Source organism: Glandiceps talaboti, chromosome 23 (assembly GCF_964340395.1).
Source record: "Glandiceps talaboti chromosome 23, keGlaTala1.1, whole genome shotgun sequence".
Classification (NCBI taxonomy): domain Eukaryota; kingdom Metazoa; phylum Hemichordata; class Enteropneusta; family Spengelidae; genus Glandiceps; species Glandiceps talaboti.
In genome coordinates, this window is record NC_135571.1 from 12,781,633 (window position 1) to 12,803,155 (window position 21,523).

Sequence of the window (21,523 nt, forward strand, 5' to 3'; positions counted from 1 at the left end):
GATTACGACTAAAATATTAATTCGCACTATAGAGTTCACTTTTTGTAACACTATGTGCAGATGTGTGATACACGACGTACATGGGGTATACTCCAGGATGTAACTCTGTGCAGGAAGTGTATAATTCAGTAAACCATTGTGTTACCACAACTTGAGTTTATGAACACAATATTAAGAATTGCAAAGATAACAATAACAAAATACCAACCTTTATATTCTCTTTGGATTCGTAGCAATCTGATATCTACAGGTCGAGAGAACTACGAGACAGAAAACAGTACTAGTGTCGGGGTGGATCTGCTTTTTTCAGGTAATATCCAAGCTGTGACATCACATTAAAATGATCGCTTTATTTAATTACTGTTGTCTGTCCTGCCCTCAACGCGGTATTTGGAGATAAGATCGTTGTCATGGGTACACTGCTATGTTGTAGTGTCATCTCTTTATTTAGGTCATGTCAGTACGTGTAAATGCCTCATTTATGATAACCAAGGAATATATGTCTGTCTGTATGTATGTATGTATGTATGTATGTATGTATGTATGTATGTATGTATGTATGTATGTATGTATGTATGTATGTATGTATGTATGTATGTATGTATGTATGTATGTATGTATGTATGTGTATGTATCATGTATGTGTGTGTGTGTGTGTGTGCGTGCGTGCGTGCGTGCGTGCATGCATGTATCGTTTCAACAACTTCCTGTTTTGACCGACATAATCAAATTCTCTGAGATGTATGTATGTTTTGATTACTATTTTCAGGCTGAAAGTGAATATTTCAGCCTTAGTTTCTTGATGAAATGTATACTTTTGACTCCAAGTGTTGAATTTTTTTTATAGTGTTTGTTCATGTTGTTTGTGCTAATAATTTGAATCCACCAGGGTACACATCACCCAGTCGAGTATCCCCGCCCCGGCAACTACTGTGATTGAAAGGTATGAGAAAAAAGTTTGTTGTTCCATTCAGTTAAGACAGGGTACTGTATTTCACCTAATTTGTATACATAACAATAACTGCAAACTTGTACATCGACTGATAGACTCATCTGTCGTTGAGGGCGCTCTTTAATAACTCCCTCAGAGGACGTTTATAGCTGACATATATTTATTATATTATATTGTTTTGGTGACCTTCACCTGTCATGCCAACAAACGAATTTTATTTATTTATTCAGTTTGACAAACATTAAAACTGTATAATTTGTTTTATGATATGAATAATAAATTATAATGAAATCACGGAATACTTGCATTGTCTAGCAACCCCTTGACTTGTGATTGGTATTGTCCTAAACTAAGGCGTAAACATGAATATTTTAATATGGTTTTATAACACTTGAAGCGTATGGCTTAGGATAGAATCAACAGTACAGAACATTCAAACGACTTTAAGCTATCGACGTGGACAACTGGTTTGCATACAACGAAGGTAAATTTTCAAAGTTCTTTGTTGTCTTACTTGAACTCAGGTCCCTATCAAAGTATTTTTTAAAAAGTTTGATATAACCACCACGAATGTGATTATCTGAATATTACATGTAGAATACATTGATAGGACAACATGAAGGTATTGACCTGTAAGAATGGAGTATGGTAACAAGAGTTATGTGTTAAATTTCGTCGCGTAAAGCTTACAATGTATTTAGTTACTGTATATTTCCCATCTGTAATATAGTCTTAAATATGTCTTATATATGTCTGTCTGTCTGTCTGTCTGTCTGTCTGTCTGTCTGTCTGTCTGTCTGTCTGTCTGTCTGTCTGTCTGTCTGTCTGTCTGTCTGTCTGTCTGTCTGTCTGTCTGTCTGTCTGTCTGTCTGTCTCTGTCCATCCGTCCGTCTGTCTGTCTGTCTGTCTGTCTGTCTGTCTGTCTGTCTGTCTGTCTGTCTGTCTGTCGTCTCGCTCTATCTCTCTTTCTCTCTCACACACACATTCAAACAAACAAACAAACAAACAAACACATTAAAATGTAATGAATAGTCGTTATAATATATCTCTAATATTACGTTTACTTCATTTTCCAGGCTTTTAAAGATATCATACAAAGCTGACATTAAAACATGTCCGAAACCCCCGTTACCAAGCAACCAACTGCTGCTCAACCACAGGTAATACCATTATTGAAGTTACTGATCTTGTTTTCACATTTCACAAGTTTCTACCAGCCTCCGTGTAACATACAACCCCCGAAAAAACACCGGTGCGTTTGCTTGTTCTAATAAGCAGAAATGAGACAATTAAGTTGTATGCAAAAACATGCAATGCAATTTGTGCTGTGACTTATAATTTGAAAGTATAAACGTCACATGAGCCTCGGTTCCAATAACTCCGTTTACTGTTTGAACACTACACGTTATCATGATGGCGTCTGACTATTACTGTAACAGTTACATTATACTTCCAATGTAGATATTGGAGAGAGTCCTTCTCCAACGTCTATGCTTCCACAGATATAGACAAATTGATAAAAGTATTGTGTGTATCTACATCAGAAACATCTACTATTGGGTTTTTTTCTCAGTTGTTGTTGTTTTTATCGACGTTTGTGTTCGTGTGAACTCTTTCATTGGGCCACACTCACTTCATTCAAGCAAACACATCGGTGTTTTTTAGTGGGTTGTAGACCTAATACACAATTTACATACCTCACGGGTGTCTATTCTCTTAATGTTTGGAGAGTTTCTGATTCGTCTTGATGGTATGTATTTCAAACTACATTATTGTAGAAATACGTACATTGCAATATATAATGATATGATGGTTATTGCTTTAACTTCACTTGGTCAAACATACATCGGGTTGTGGCACAATATTTGTAACTCTAGGCGTTCAAATTCCGTCGTGTCAAAGTATCGACCTTAATCCTTCAAGAACAATATTAATGTAGATTTATTGACCAGTATAAACTTTATCAATCTTAAATATCTCAGGTTGTCAACTTATATTGATATAATATATGTAGCGGTCACCATGTGAAGATGACCTCAAAAAGGTCATCTATACCTGAACTCGTCAAATTGTTGTTGATGATCTGTCACGTGACTTGTCGTAAACGCATTGACCGAGAAGACAAAAGCCTGAAGAGCTAGAGGTACCGACTACCCTTTAAGCTTGCTGGTTTGTAATTTAGTTTTTCTTAACAACAGATAAACAACCGACAAATAAGTGTTTGACCATGTAAACTTTTCACCACCGTATAGAGTATGATTTATAACTACTATTAAAGTATATTACCCCCAATAGACCTGTTGCTGGTTCCAAGATGCATCGCGCGTCTCCGCATCCAACGCCATTATGTTTTGCACGCGCATGAGGGGTTTGCACGCGCTACTCACTCAGGGGATGGTTGTCACCTGACTGTACCCCTGGGTTTATCTGATTCAGTAAAATCCCTCTTATCTCTGTCATTGATGACTTCGTCTTTGTCCTATAAATTCACGCACAATTAAAGAGGTCAACATGTCTTTCCATCATTTCACAATTAAATTATTAAATCAAATGAAATAAAATTAAAACAATCCGAAAGGTAACAACATAGGTGATTTCGTCTCACGCAATGCATCTTGGAACCGGAAACTCGTCTATTCCCTGTATTATTTTGAGCCTCGAACTTATTCCCGCGTAAAGTTTTAGTTCAATGAATATTTTGGACAAGATTTGTTTTAATTTAGAACGAGTCAATTTATATTAAATGTTATTAACATATTATGCCAAAATCTTGTTCTGATATTATCGTATTGACATAAAAAGGTATCACGTGTCTTTCGCCTCCTATAATGTTGTCGTCAAGGCAACCGGGGAACACAAATACTATGATGGCATGATTGGACCTATACTGACGACTTCCAAGTTTAAAGTTTAAAGTTTAAAGTGGTCATATCGATGAAGATTGTTTTTTTTTTTTTTTTAATTTGTAAAACAGTTTTATCACGGCTTCCTACTTGAAAAATCATTCTTCTGTTATTTACTTTGATGTTATGTTGGTATATTTCTATGTTATGTTGGCATATTTCTATGTTATGTTGGTATATTTCTATGTTATGTTGGTATATTTCTATGTTATGTTGGTATATTTCTATGTTATGTTGGCATATTTCTATGTTATGTTGGCATATTTCTATGTTATGTTGGTATATTTCTATGTTATGTTGGCATATTTCTATGTTATGTTGGTATATTTCTATGTTATGTTGGTATATTTCTATGTTATGTTGGTATATTTCTATGTTATGTTGGTATATTTCTATGTTATGTTGGCATATTTCTATGTTATGTTGGCATATTTCTATGTTATGTTGGTATATTTCTATGTTATGTTGGCATATTTCTATGTTATGTTGGCATATTTCTATGTTATGTTGGTATATTTCTATGTTATGTTGGCATATTTCTATGTTATGTTGGCATATTTCTATGTTATGTTGGCATATTTCTATGTTATGTTGGTATATTTCTATGTTATGTTGGTATATTTCTATGTTATGTTGGTATATTTCTATGTTATGTTGGTATATTTCTATGTTGACAGGTGGTTGTAGTACAGGCTAGAACTAGTATATTTCTATGTTATGTTGGTATATTTCTATGTTATGTTGGTATATTTCTATGTTATGTTGGCATATTTCTATGTTAGGTTGGTATATTTCTATGTTATGTTGGTATATTTCTATGTTATGTTGGTATATTTCTATGTTATGTTGGTATATTTCTATGTTATGTTGGTATATTTCTATGTTATGTTGGTATATTTCTATGTTATGTTGGTATATTTCTATGTTATGTTGGTATATTTCTGTTATGTTGATGTATTTCTATGTTATGTTGGCATATTTGTATGTTATGTTGGCATATTTCTATGTTAGGTTGGTATATTTCTATGTTATGTTGGTATATTTCTGTTATGTTGGCATATTTCTATGTTATGTTGGGATATTTCTATGTTATGTTGGCATATTTCTATGTTATGTTGGTATATTTCTATGTTAGGTTGGTATATTTCTATGTTCTGTTGGCATATTTCTATGTTAGGTTGGTATATTTCTAAGTTATGTTGGCATATTTCTATGTTAGGTTGGTATATTTCTATTTTAGGTTGGTATATTTCTATGTTATGTTGGTATATTTCTATGTTATGTTGGCATATTTCTATGTTATGTTGGCATATTTCTATGTTATGTTGGCATATTTCTATGTTATGTTGGTATATTTCTATGTTATGTTGGTATATTTCTATGTTATGTTGGCATATTTCTATGTTATGTTGGTATATTTCTATGTTATGTTGGCATATTTCTATGTTATGTTGGCATATTTCTATGTTAGGTTGGTATATTTCTATGTTATGTTGGCATATTTCTATGTTATGTTGGCATATTTCTATGTTATGTTGGCATATTTCTATGTTATGTTGGCATATTTCTATGTTAGGTTGGTATATTTCTATGTTATGTTGGTATATTTCTATGTTAGGTTGGTATATTTCTATGTTATGTTGGTATATTTCTATGTTATGTTGGCATATTTCTATGTTAGGTTGGTATATTTCTATGTTATGTTGGCATATTTCTATGTTATGTTGGCATATTTCTATGTTAGGTTGGTATATTTCTATGTTATGTTGGTATATTTCTATGTTATGTTGGCATATTTCTATGTTAGGTTGGTATATTTCTATGTTATGTTGGTATATTTCTATGTTATGTTGGTATATTTATGTTATGTTGGTATATTTCTATGTTATGTTGGTATATTTCTATGTTATGTTGGCATATTTCTATGTTGACAGGTGGTTGTAGTACAGGCTAGAACTAGTCAGAAGAAAGCCAGAAACTGGACTAATGGTTTGTTTAGCTGTTGTAAGGGAAAGAAAACTTGTGAGTAGTTTCAAGCTCAGAAGTGGACTGGATATATATATATATATATATATATATATATATATATATATACATATATATATATATATATGTATATATATATATATATATATATGTATATATATATATATATATATATATATATATATATATATATATATATATATATATATATAATACACACACACACACACACACACACACACACACACACACACACACACACACACACACACACACACACACACACATTAGCCAGTAAAGTGTTTCTGGCCAAGACGTTTCGCTCAGTCTTTGCAGAGCTGCCTCAGAAGAGTAGGGCCAATCCATCATAGTAATATACAAATACATACATATAGACACACAGTTCTTTATATATCATGTAAAAAATAAACTATCATTGTAAATGAATAAAAAAGAAACACATGTACACAAAAAACAGAATTTGTATTATGTATCTGTTCTCAATATACCAGGTCAACTATAACAAAACAGGCAGACAGACAGACAGACAGACAGACAGACAGACAGACAGACAAACAGACAGACACATATACATTCACACATATGCATACACACACATACACAAATACGCACGCATGCACACACACATACATACATACATACATACATACATACATACATACATACACACACATATGCACGCACACACACACACACACACACATGCATCGGATTTCCTTAATTCATTTGATGTGAGGACATTGTGAGGCCTAAAAAAGTAGTTGTTTGGTTCCGGTTACCCGCACCCACCTAGCTTTTCACTGCCGACCCTAAACTTTATTTTTACTTATTCGAGAAAAAGAAATCATAAAAATTGTGAAGTCTCGCGAGAAATAGTGGATGCGGAATCTGTCATCAACTTAAAAAGACACTCTAAAACTGTTCTTCCAATCTGTAATGGCTGTACATCTGATAGGAAGAAATAAACAACACAGAGACCATTTTGAAAATAATGGAAAACCTGAACTAGACATACTCACACAGAAAATAATATATAATAAAATAAAAGAAAAAATCTATCCACCCCAACTATTCTAAAATTGAGCGTAACCGGAACCAGAGAATTTGTTTTGTTAGGCCTGATTAGTTCGAGTGATCAGCTTTATTTTCTTACATTGGGATACTTGCAACATCATATTAATAAATGAATGAATGAATGAATGAATGAATGAATGAATGAATGAATGAATGAATGAATGAATGAATGAATGAATGAATGAACACACCTGGATTGAGAACAAAGAACGGGTTTTTTAATAAAATTGATGTAAAGGAAAGCATTCATGTACAATGTTAGAAATTCCGAAAGAAGGAGACCATATTCCTGGAGAAAACTTGATAATCCTCTGAGTCAGTGCAAAACCAACAAGTAACAAGTACAAATCGTCACTTTTTTCATTCACTATATTACAAGATATTTATAGCGTACATTCCTGTTACCGTATATTGAAGGAAAGCACGATATTGCGGGAAGTCGGACAAGTTAGACAACCTCTCCGTCTGTGCCTGAGCTTTATTTATACTGCTTGAATTGGTCGGAAAAGAACGTAACGCCAGTCTGAGAAAGACGAAGATAAATATGAGGTCGCTTGTAGAGGGCAGTATAGATAAGATAAATAAATAAATAAGATAAATAAATATGAAAAAATAAATATTTTGAAATAACGGAAAATTCGTTACTTTCATTTGTAAATTAGAGGATAATTTTGATATTTTGATCATGTTAAATACAACAAAATCGTCTAAAATCATACGGAAGATATTTTTTATAACCTGAGAGCAATTATTATTATTTTACTACTTGATCGGAAAAGAACTGAGAACTCCAGCCTGAGAAAGACAAAGGTAAGCACGAGGTCGCCTGTAGATGGCAGTATACATCCCCAAAGTCGATTTCTTCACAAAGGTCATAAAAGGCGAAATTGGGGCCGTTTGGACTGCAAAAACGCGTTATTGCGTAATAGTTGGAAAATGACACTTTCTTGTGTTTTACCCGTAATAACGTGTCCACGGCCAAACCAAATAATCTCTTTTACGTTTCATAATATCAAACATGTAATTTAGAGTGGTTTTTGAAAAATTGAACTAAATATTTCTGAAAAAATTAATACAAAAATTAATAAAAACTCATACTTTCGTTATAAACTTAAATTCAAAATTTCTTACAACTCGCAACACTTTAATTAATGCATTCATAATGATAGGTCAACTGTAGAGGGCAGTATTCATCACTAAAGTGGATTTAAAGTCGATTTCTTCACAAAGGTCAAAAAACGCGAAATTGGGGTCGTTTGGACTGCAAAAACGACTTATTGCGTAATAGTTGAAAAATGACACTTTTTGTGTTTAACCGATAATAACGTGTCCAGGACCAAACCAAATCGTCTCTTTTACGTTTCATAATATCAAACATGTAATTTAGAGTGGTTTTTGAAAAATTAAAATAAATATTTCTGAAAAAATTAATACAAAAATTAATAAAAACTCATACTTTCGTTATAAACTTAAATTCAAAATTTCTTACAACTCGCAACACTTTAATTAATGAATTCATAATGATAGGTCAACTGTAGAGGGCAGTATTCATCACTAAAGTTGATTTAAAGTCGATTTCTTCACAAAGGTCAAAAAACGCGAAATTGGGGTCGTTTGGACTGCAAAAACGACTTATTGCGTAATAGTTGAAAAATGCGACTTTTTTGTGTTTAACCGATAATAACGTGTCCAGGACCAAACCAAATCGTCTCTTTTACGTTTCATAATATCAAACATGTAATTTAGAGTGGTTTTTGAAAAATTAAAATAAATATTTCTGAAAAAATTAATACAAAAATTAATAAAAACTGTCATACTTTCGTTATAAACTTAAATTCAAAATTTCTTACAACTCGCAACACTTTAATTAATGAATTCATAATGATAGGTCAACTGTAGAGGGCTGTATTCATCACTAAAGTGGATTTAAAGTCGATTTCTTCACAAAGGTCAAAAAACGCGAAATTGGGGTCGTTTGGACTGCAAAAACGACTTATTGCGTAATAGTTGAAAAATGCGACTTTTTTGTGTTTAACCGATAATAACGTGTCCAGGACCAAACCAAATCGTCTCTTTTACGTTTCATAATATCAAACATGTAATTTAGAGTGGTTTTTGAAAAATTAAAATAAATATTTCTGAAAAAATTAATACAAAAATTAATAAAAACTCATACTTTCGTTATAAACTTAAATTCAAAATTTCTTACAACTCGCAACACTTTAATTAATGAATTCATAATGATAGGTCAACTGTAGAGGGCAGTATTCATCACTAAAGTTGATTTAAAGTCGATTTCTTCACAAAGGTCAAAAAAACGCGAAATTGGGGTCGTTTGGACTGCAAAAACGACTTATTGCGTAATAGTTGAAAAATGCGACTTTTTGTGTTTAACCGATAATAACGTGTCCACGACCAAACCAAATCGTCTCCTTTACGTTTCATAATATCAAACATGTAATTTAGAGTGGTTTTTGAAAAATTAAAATAAATATTTCTGAAAAAATTAATAGAAAAAATAAAGGAAAATCGCATATTTTGGTTATAAACTTACCTTCAATATTTCTTACAACTCGCAACACATGTGTATGTTTACTTTGTTCATTTATTATAATGATAGTTTCATTTTCATATGATACATTATTAAAAAATGTAAATAAAATTAGGTACAAATAAGTTAAATTTATTTGATAGAGTGATGTTTCAAATTGTCAATGACAATAAAGATTATATTGTTTACAAAGAATTGAAGATAAAATAAACATCGTTCATTTGTTTGTCTTTAAATTTTACATCGACAGGTGTCTGTGGGGCATTCTGTTTACCATGTTTATTGGCAATGTCATCTGTAAAACTTGGTGAGAATTGCTGCTTGCCGTTGGTGGCGCCTTGTTGTGTTGGAATGCCATTGAGAATGAAGCTGCGTATGTTGACAAATACAAGGGTATGTACAATGAAGTGTTAATTTGGTTCCAGAGAAATACATATATGCATTCATGCATGGAAACACAAGCACACACACACACACACACACACACACACAGAAGGCATGCATACATACATACATACATACATACATACAGACAGACAGACAGACAGACAGACATACATACATACATACACACACACATACACATATATACATACATACATACATACATACATACATACATACATACATACATACATACATACATACATACATACATACAGACAGACAGAGACATACATACATACATACATACATTGTATTTATACACAATGGACACATACACACATATACATGTATGATAAAAAGACAGACCATGAAAATATATATTTAAATAGATTGTCCAGGATAACAAACCAGTTAGTTTGTTCTGATCAAGTCTTGAAGTTGCTTTACCGCAGTTAATATCTCACATCCATCTGTTGCCAGGGTTCCATGCTATCTGATTGTTGTGCCTTCACTTGGTGTGCTCCATGTGCAGCTTGTCAGTTAGAGAAAGAGCTTGAAGCATTGGATGCTGTTGGTATATCGTTGAAGAAGTAGAGATGTCATCAATGAGTAGAAGGATGGTTATACCTGGTGTCTGGAAATTAGTTTTCGATCATCTGGATAGATACTTTTACCATACGAGAGCATTTTCCAATACCATACGCAAGCACACACACACACATGCATGCTCGCACATGAACATACACATACACATACACATGCATGTACACACATGCATGCACACACACACATGCACGCAAGCAAGCACACATACATACACATGAAACCTGGACACACACAAAACATCTATGATGAAACCTTGGAGTATGTATGTATGTATGTATGTATGTATGTATGTATGTATGTATGTATGTATGTATGTATGTATGTATGTATGTATGTATGTATGTATGTATGTATGTATGTATGTATGTATGTATGTATGTATGTATGTATGTATGTATGTATGTATGAGTGTGTGTATGTATGTATGTATGTATGTATGTATGTATGTATGTATGTATGTATGTATGTATGAATGTGTGTGTGTATATATACATATATATACACACACACACACACACACACACACACACACACACACACACACACACACACACACACACACACAAAGCAGTTTCACATACATATATCAGCCAGATACCATTGAGTGAATCACCTTCTAAAGTAGGACATGATTACAACATACATTCAATAATTCAATAAATCACACAAGACATTTAACGGAAGAGATATTTTTCTTTTTTGCAATCTTAATAATTACATGGAGGTCTCCAATCTTACAGAATTTAAGTACCTCTACTGAGTATATAGTAACCACAAAACTTCTACATCAATCTCTCTCATTTCTATCTAGCATGTACAATTCTGAACAGAAAAAACAACAAAAGTGACAGTATAAAGAAAAATAAAATACATTCAAAATTATTGCCAATACAGTCTTGTGTCTTGATCAGTTTCTACTCTCTGCCAATGTACATGTGTTGTATGCTAGTATTAGCTCCAAACCAAATCACATTAATGTCTATTTAATTTATTTTTCTTACCCTTTTTTTGACATCATCTTATCTTTAGCTACTCGTCTATCTTTCCTTTTAAGCTTTGTCAAACAATTAGATTGAGTAAATAACATTTCAAATTTTTTGTACTTTTTAGGCAACTTTTGAAAATATAATCTTGATGACAAGGCAAGTCTTTTTCTTATTTGAATCATATCACAATGATAAAATTGGCAGTTTTTTTTAAACATTTTTTTTATATAAATGTAATGAAAAGAAAGCCGGGCAGTTTGTACAAGGTTTATTTTCAGTAGTTTTAAGACACACACTGTCATTTGGTGGGTTGTGACACTAATGCCTTAAAGTGGTCATATGGATGTGGATTGGGTATTTATTTTGGATTTTTAAGTAATGAAACCATTTTATCATGACTTCCAACTTGTAAAATCAATGTGAAACAACATATGCTAAGTCCTCATTTGTAACTCAGTAAATTGCAATATCATAATACATAATAAATGTGTAAAATGTTTGTTATTGTATGTACAACAACAAACTTTTTTACATATATTTTTTTTTAGCTTTTTGCTGTCTTAAGTACAAACACAAACTTTGTCTATGTTGTTTCACATTGGTTTTTCAAGTAGGACGCCATGAATTGTTTTATAAATTAAAAATCCAAAATAAATGCCTAATCCTCATCCATATGGTCACTTTAAGGCTAGAAAATAAACTCTTTTAACTGCTGCTGGCATTTTTGCTCAAGAAAACACTACCCCATTCTCAATGTAGGGTCACTGTACAAATGTTACAATTTGGGGTCAAAATGATACAAAAATTTAGTCATTTCAGAATCCAATATGGCTGCCAAATACCGTATTAATTCTATAGTGAAATAACAGATTGTTGATTTCCTGGAAAACAAGAAGGTGAACACCTTAATTTCATTTATTATTTTCAAAGAACCAGGAATAAGCTTTCATATGGCAAAGTTTGAAGAAATTTGACTTTTACAGAAATTTTACGGAGCATTCTACCTCAAGGCATTAGGGTGCCTCACAGTGTAATAGGGAACTTGCAATCCAGACTGAGCATGCTCAGACGCAAAGGACTATGGGATTTTCTGTGGTTATCGTATTACCTAATCTGGAGCTACCGATGAAATAAACATCCCACAATGGTTAGGGTAACTATGAATTGATTATTTGTGGTTACAAACAATGTAACAATATTGTTTACAATACTAATTGATTAGTGTTTATTATTACATTTCCCATGATGCAATATTCAACATGGTGGGTGTGCAAGTTCCCTATTGTGTTAGCTACAGTCATTACCGTGTATGTTACGTATACTCTCACCATCAAATGGTTTTGCTTTGCTTTTTGTCTGTAAGGTACACCATGACAGACACCCTTGCAGTCATATTAATCAACCCCTTTTGCTCTGTAGAAAAAAAATTGCCTTTGATTTATGTGTCAACACTGATGTGTATCAAACACGTAACTGATCAGTATGACAAGGTTAACAAGAATGTCACATTGAGGGCGCTCTTCAATCCTTAATCACCAATTTTCAGCGCTTCCCAAAATTACACAATTATAACTGGAAGCTCAAAACAAATTTTTCACTTTTTGCAAAACCTCAGGACCAAGTAAAGGGACTGTTGCCAGGACAACTACAATATCATTGCTGTTTTTAGTTGTAGTAATATATATCATCGCATCAGTGCAGTAAGGTTATATCTGCTATGCAATTGTATAGGCACATATGACCTTACTCCACTGACGCGATGATATACAATTTGCCTTGGTAGCCATTTTGTGTTCCAGAACATGTAATATTTCAAATCTCCAAAGACAGATACGTTAAATATGTAAGGATCACATCATTGTTTTTTTAAATAATTTTTTTATTCAATGAGTATAAAATTTGGCCAATAAATTCTGATAAAATGTCATCCAAATATCATTGACACAATCCCTTTTATAAATAAGCCTATACCATTCTACTCTACTCCTTACGGACGATCACACAATGTCACACAAGCTCAAAAAGCAAACTTTGTTCGTTTAGGGAGGAGAAGGGGTCTGGCATCAATGCGACTGCTGAACTTCATTTTCGCACTTCTAACCAAATTTTGAAAACTTTCACACCATCAATGATAACAGGTTCTATATTTACTACTTAGATGTTGATAAGTTGATTAAAATTTACTTCTAATGTGTTATACAGTGCTGGGTTTCCAGTTCTTAGTATGAGTTTACCATGTTTTCGCACTGCATTATTGTAGTGATGTGACCGCTACAATTTTCATCACAGTTTACATCATATATGAATGTGTCGATGGCAAACTTGTGAACCTTCATTTAGGGGGAGGGGGAGGGGGTTTTGTCCTAAATGAATGAAGTTTGCATATTGAGCTTGTGCAAGATTGTGTGATCGTTCCTTAGCTGCATGGTAATATGCTAGATAACAAGATATAGATACCAAGATTATAAATCAAGCATGTGTGGATAATTCTACTCAAAATAAAATTGCAATATCAAATAACATACAATGAGAGTATACTATTGGAAATCTTCAGAGGTTAGAGGTCATACATCCTGGTATTTTATGAGCCGTGTAACTTGTTTCCATGGTAACATAAGCTTTTTCAAAGGAAAGATCATAAACTGTTGATAGTAAAAATCAATGAAATGAGAAAAAAATAAATGACAACCCTGTCTGATGCAAGATCCAAGCTTAGGCTCACCCTCGCAATGTACTGGCTATCGTTGATATTTCACATTAAAGGGGGCACAGGATGAGTTTGTACGTGTTCTAGCATAAACTTACACATTTCACAGAAAACTGAAATTCACAAATAAAAGATTTGACTTCAAGTATCAAGTAAATAAGCTGCACATTTAGGTTCATGTTGTCCTCTTTGTCAAAACTATTTTTCCTAAAGCATTTGTAAGACTCCAACCGATTGGCTAGATATTAGTAATGTCTTCCTAAAAGACTGTATATCAGCCAATCCATGAGAATGTTCTAACTTACTTGATAAAAGACTTGCCTTGCTTTGAACAATTACAATCATTTGGAAAAGTTTTATAAGGATCATTGATACGAGCTCTTAGGCACTTTCATTAAAATCAATTCTGGGTAAAGTTGTTACTATGGTTACCATCTGACTATTCTGTGTATCTACACCCCCCCCCCTCCCCTGTGAAACATTTCAAATATGCAGATCTAGAGTGCAACATTAGTATTGTTGCTTTTTTTTATACAATAGTTATGAATCAGTTTTGAGTCTGAAAATGTTAGAAGTGATCAAAGTCTTGAAATCTCTCCAAACCTTGCTATAGAAAGCTTGTTCCTGGTGGCAATTATGATGTCATTTCCTGCAAGCATTTCCCACAATTCCTTGCAGGAAATCCCAAACAATGACAAAACACAAATCCAGTGCAGTAGGGTTTCTTTACAAGATTCCAAAGTTGAATAGGTTACCAAGTTGCTATTTTATCATTCAAAGTCATATTTAAATTGATAAAAATAATCAAGATAAGTGTATTTAACACAGAAATAATTCTCTGACTGGACTTTTCCTTTAAAATACAATCTAAGACAATCAGGCTAAACTGCAACACTTTAACACTAGGTGGCGCTGTTTATGAACATTTTGTTTCAATCTGTGCACAAGTGTAATTTATATTTGCATTGATATTGATACACAAAGATTGTGTTGAGAAATAAATCATGCAGATTTCTTAATAATCTCTAGAATAAGACTTTGCTGTTACATCATCACTTAGTGGGTACACTTTGTCACATAAAATGATGACATCACAGGATTGTGTGCTAATAATAATCCCTACAACAAGAATTGTTACATGTCATGAAATACACCTTTGCTGTTACATCATCATTTTGCGAGCACACTTTGTCACATAAAATGATGACATCACAGATTGTGTGCTAATAATAATCTCTACCACAAAAATTATTACATGCCATGAAATAGACCTTTGCTGTTACATCATCATTTTCGAGCACACTTTGTCACATAAAATGATGACATCACAGGATTGTGTGTAAACAGGCCTGCTGTTTACGTTTGTTTACAGCTTTAAAAGTTATGCATAAAGTAAATATTTTCAGAGAAAGAAGACTAATGACTTGAAAATGTGCAAGATACAAATTATAACAATCTGGTCTGGTGAGTTCTAATCTTAAATTGACGAAAAGCTTGCTACTACCCTGCTATCAATTGTGTCAGAAATACCATTTAACCTTGGATATCAAATGAGACAAAATGTGTTGATTCACTCACTTTCACTTATCAATACAAAGCTAATATTAATCAGAACGTAGATAGAAATGAGGTATAGGTCATGTTTGACAACTTCTAATCAACAAGTTTCTATTGTTATTGACTTATTTTAACAAAACAAGCACTCGACAATTACATGTCATTCCATATATTTTCCTTCATTCAGCTAAGGAAAAAAAAAAGAGTGACCTGAGGGGTCTTTGTCACTACGAGTTGATAGACGAGTAGTGACAACCTTTAGAGTACACATTCTATATTTTTTGTTCTAACTGGCTTTTGAATGGTCTAATACACAATAGGTTTAGCTGACATTGTCTACCAAGGCCTACATATCACTTCTTCCTAAGTTCTGATGGATGTCAACTCTGTACATAAAGTGAAAGTGAATGAAAACCATTTCCTTGTATTTTGTTTAATATCCAAATCTTAGTGAATTCACAAGGTATTTTTTCCATTTTGAGGACCTACATCTCAGCTCTAATCAGCATATTTCTAAATGAGCTACTGAGTTCAATGGTTGTGTATTACAGTAAGTGTATGTATTTGACAATGAATCCTACACAGGTACAATTGAAAAGAAAATCACCAGACTTCATAACAGATGAATTATCATTGTCATAGCTGTTATATTTCATTTTTCAAATTTTGTTACTAAAATTGATACAAAAATCAGAATAAATTAAAATTATGAAGATCAACCCAAGATTCGTGACAATTCTGACAATAGACATTTGAACAGTCCCTCCTCAATAAACACACCTACCCTTTGTGTGATTGGTATGTTCTGTTATAACATTGTTGTGAGTGAGAATCTGGTCCATTCTATTTGGAGTTAGGGGAGATTTGAATTGAAAAGATGTCAGTGAATTATCATAGGTATCTTAGAATAATATCACACTTGAAAACTTCTACTGTTTGTAGAAAAACAAAAAAATATAGAACAAATGATTAATATACTTCCTGTTCCCACTACAGCACCCGAATACAACTATTGGATATATTACATCCTTTAAATCATGTGCATTTTTTATTTTCAGTTTTTTAAATATATTTTTAAAAAAGTTGTGATAATGTGTATATGCAGCACAAGGTATTTTATCAATCCATGCATCAACCAATGAAAGCTTGCAATGTTACATGCAAATTTTACAGCCAATCAAAGGTGGTATCTGTTTCCTCTCCCATGATTGGTTAGTTAATAGAAAATGTCATAATATATGCAAAACTGTACAGCCAATCAAGTCTCAAATTACTGATTGGTGGAAAAAGTATTGCTACAATTGGTTTTCAGTCATGCTAGCTCTGAATATGTAAATTAAAATCCTGGTGTCCCCCCCCCCACTTGTTGTATTTTGGCTCCTCCTTATTGTTTTCTGGGTAACAACATTACAAAATAGGGGTTGACAGGGTTGAATTGTGAATAACTGTTATGAAATTAAAATGAAACCACTTCAGTAAAAGATAACCCTTAGAAACACAACTTCATTTATACGTAAACTTTAGGAATATACATTTTTGTTAATTAACTGTAAACAAATCAAAAGAAAACAATTTCATTTTTCATATTTTTTTGGTTTAAATAGTGATTTTTTGTATTGTTTTTGTCACTAAAACTTACTGATTCAAGGAGTGACAAAGAGTTGCTACCGGCAACACCACCACAACCCTAACCACCACCCCAACCACCACAACTAATCAGATGGCATCTCTTGGAGTTTGAGGCAAGCCAGACTCTCTTGGAGTTTGAGGCAAGCCAGACTCTCTTGGTATATCTACGATACACAACGTACAACATTAGCTGCCTTCAATGAAAGCTAAAACTTTGACTAACTGTTAATTTGTTATACAAAAAGATTACTTGAATTGACATGTGCATAATTGTATATAGTCTGTACGGTACGCTGTGATAGGGTGCCCTCACACATTGGTCAACCTCTTTCATGTAAAGTAGGCCAATGAGGGTAGCGTGACATAACGTACGTTACAGTCTAGTTAGGTACTATATGCATAACATTCTCAGTGTTGTCAAATGCTAGACATGTTTGAGTTTGGTCAACAACTGTTTACCAATGAGACAAGTTAGCAGACAGACAGACAGAGACAGTGACAAAGAGACAGACAGAGAGACAGTGACAAAGAGACAGAGAGACAGAGTGACAGAGAGACAGAGAGACAGACAGAGTGATAGAGAGACAGACAGACAAGTAAGCTGACAAAGTGACAAAGACAGCGAGAAAGCGTGAGTGACAGACAAAGAGACAGGCAGACAGAGTGAGTGATAGACAGAGAGACAGACAGAGTGAGTGACAGACAGAGACATACACACGGCTTAAAAAACATTTTCTCTGTCCAATATCAGTTAATTAAATGACACTGTAGAGTTTTATATACAGATAGTTTTGGGAATAAATTTTGACATGTACATTTGATGCGTTAGATCTATTGGAGTTATGAATCAACAAGTTTCAGAACAAACAAACAACAGAAATAATCACTCTTTGGGGAAAAAAATATGAAAAATAAGACTATTATATATATTGCCCTTTCATACTGTAAATTCAAAGTGAAGTGGAAGCATTTAGAATCATTTATAAGAATCAAACAAATAATATGAACCTGGTAAACAAACAGGAATAAATACCAGAACAAAATGTTATATAAATGAAGTTGTTCTGCTCTAAAAAAAAAAATGAAAATAATATTATAAACCTTTTTTTCTGAATGTAGAATACTATTTCCCCTCACCAAAGAAGTTGAAGATTTGTCTTAAGAAGTGTCTTTAACTGTAAGATTATCAAAACAGCAGTTATTTACAACTAGTAATTTCATCATCAATATGTGCAGACTATTGTCATCAAATCTTGTGTACATAATATGGTGACATCTACACACAACCTGATGATGTCACCAAAAACATGGTGACATCGTCATTAAACTGGGTGTGTTTGCGTTATTTAAAAATGGACACCTATTTGTGATGTCATCAGCCTCAACATTTCTTAAACTATGTGGTGACATCAGCACGCAAACTAGTGATGTATCAACGCATATTGATGACATCATTTTTAAGTATTGTAAGTATCTGTAAACATCAACATGGTGAATGTGTTTTATACAAAATCTGTACATGCACTGAAAATGAATTGTCTGTTAATGATAAAATTCATCTAAATCTGTTGCCATGGTTATGACATTACTAATTTCTGCTTATAAGTTTACATCAAACTTGACATTATCAAAGATAGTTGTGATGACATCATCATACTATTGTGATGATGTCATCACATGGTCACATCAAACATGTGACAGCTAAACCTCCATTGTGGTGATGTCACTCATATGACATCATCAGAACTTTGTGACATCATCATGCAATATTTATCACAGTACCATAGATGACATCATTGGAACAACATGCATAACAAACAGATCACATCAAATCTGTGACATCACCACAATGCAAGTAATGACATCACTGGAACATGCATATCAGATCACATCAAATCTGTGACATCACCACAAAAGTGATTACATCATCATACCTTAGTGATGACATCACCCTTTTACGCATAATACAGTAACATAAAAAGTTGCGATATCCATGTTACCCTCTAGTTATTTTTGTCACACCAATGTTTTCTGTATTGATCTAGACTGGCCGACTGGTTGGCCACGGTAGTAATGTTCACGTGGACTCCCTTCTAATTCACCGTTCTGCATGTATGGATCAGGTGTGTTTGCCATTTCTCTGGTTGGTTGTTTGACAGGACTGCTGCGAGATTTACCTTTCTTGGGGGCTTTCCGTTTTCCAGAACTTTTAGGTGGGGGTGGGGCTTCATTGGCAGGGCTCTTTGACCTTGCTCTGACCTCAACCTCAATGTTCACACTGTGAGAGTGTCCCCCATTATTTGCCTTGTCTTCGTAACCATTTATGAACGACTGTTCCGAATTTGTATTCAACTGCGCGGCCGAATACGAAACGTAATTCCCCTGAGGGTTGTAATGGCTGCCTTGTGTTCCTAGACTCTCTAAGGAATCTTCCATGGATTGTTCATAGGTATCTTCCATATTATCATAGGCCGACCCGCTTGAATAATGTGAGTAGCGTTTTGATTCGTCCATTGGTGATGTCGGTCTTGACCCACTTCCTGATGGAAAACTCGTAGGACGTTCTGCAGGTGCGTGTTGCATGGGTAGCGACGTTGGCGACTTTTCAAAGTCATCAGGTGACTCTCTATTTAATGCCCGTCTACTAAAGGGGTCATTATTACGACTCTCTATGGTCCCAACCGTGCTCATACTCGTAACACTGGTCTGACGTGAACGCCCGCCATTCGGAGACCTCCAAGATTTCCCGTCTGTCGTATTAGAGAAACCTGTATAAGTGGAATTGTTTGACTGAGCAACAGACATATCTGATGCACTTTCAGCCTGAGAGAGTCTACTGTTTTCTTGATGCATACTGTCAATTCGTGAAATCTGTCCACGCTCATTCTCAGTTAATGGTTTACGTATTCCACTCATTTGATAATAGCTCGGTGGTCGTAGAAATCCAAATGGCAGTTGTGGTATTTCACTGTTGCCTTTAGGCATTGGTGGTACAATCAATTTTGCTCGTCTCAACTCAGCAATATTTTCCTGTAAGGCATCAATAGCATCGTCGTCTTTGTACATGAAGTCTTTGGCCAGGTCTTCTTGGAGATACCAGATTGTCTCCTCCATATTCCTCTTTAAGATAGCCCCTGTAGAAAAGGAGAAAACACAAAATGAGGCTCCATTATTCCCTGTAGAAAGTAGCACAGTACATAGTCTGGATACCAACTGTGGTTTCTAAAACACAGTCTGGTCAAAGTCACTGAATCAGGACAAAAAGTTGTTCACCCAATCAGTGAACCCCAGCTGCTATAGTGACGTAAACAGTGTATAAGTAGCATCCTGAGCTGACAAATATACCGGTATGTGGACATTACATAACTGCCCCAATAAACACTAACTTTATGGTTGACTGTGTTATTGGTTAGAGTTTTGTGATTGATTAACAAAGACATGATGTTAATGACTGTGTGGGTGGCTGTGGATGAATTTTAAATTGCATCTCATGCATCTCAGGACTTCTAGAGTAACGACTTTGACTATACTGTGAGTACACGTTTAATGGTAACGATACCGGGTAGGAACTAAACTACATAGTACACAAATTGAGACCCCATTAGCATGACGCCGTTTTTAAATAAAAACACAAAAAATTTTTGAACGACAAAGATTCATTTTTGGCAGTGTTTTCAATCATTGCCTTTTCGTGTTGTTTTTTGTCTCTGTGTAAATGGTACTTCAAGAATTGAGTAAGACATGGCTGTATAAAGTACGGTACTTACGTCTATGTAACTTAAGAATTGAGTAAGACATGGCTGTATAAAGTACGGTACTTACGTCTATGTAACTTAAGAATTGAGTAAGACATGGCTGTATAAAGTACGGTACTTACGTCTATGTAACTTAAGAATTGAGTAAGACATGGCTGTATAAAGTACGGTACTTACGTCTATGTAACTTTAGAATTGAGTAAGACATGGCTGTATAAAGTACGGTACTTACGTCTATGTAACTTAAGAATTAAGTAAGACATGGCTGTATAAAGTACGATACTTACGTCTATGTAACTTAAGAATTGAGTAAGACATGGCTGTATAAAGTACGATACTTACGTCTATGTAACTTAAGAATTGAGTAAGACATGGCTGTATAAAGTACGATACTTACGTCTATGTAACT

General features: G+C 33.8%; 2 protein-coding genes across 2 annotated transcripts in view; one reads left to right on the plus strand and one right to left on the minus strand.

Annotated features, from left to right (window-relative positions):
* The first annotated feature begins 2,064 nt into the window (after nt 1-2,064).
* On the plus strand, nt 2,065-10,468 carry LOC144452756 (cornifelin homolog B-like). The gene is made up of 4 exons (XM_078143905.1): nt 2,065-2,112; nt 5,790-5,844; nt 9,738-9,880; nt 10,355-10,468. The coding sequence occupies exons 1-4, from the start codon at nt 2,065-2,067 to the stop codon at nt 10,466-10,468; spliced, it is 360 nt and encodes a 119-aa protein (XP_078000031.1).
* A 744-nt stretch (nt 10,469-11,212) lies between these two features.
* The window catches only part of LOC144453051 (USP6 N-terminal-like protein), a 50,461-nt gene continuing 40,150 nt past the window's right edge, over nt 11,213-21,523 (minus strand). The window contains exon 13 of the mRNA XM_078144325.1: nt 11,213-20,493. Coding sequence (XP_078000451.1) covers nt 19,376-20,493 — 1,118 coding nt within the window. The 3' untranslated portion in view covers nt 11,213-19,375. The remainder of the gene's footprint in view (nt 20,494-21,523) is intronic.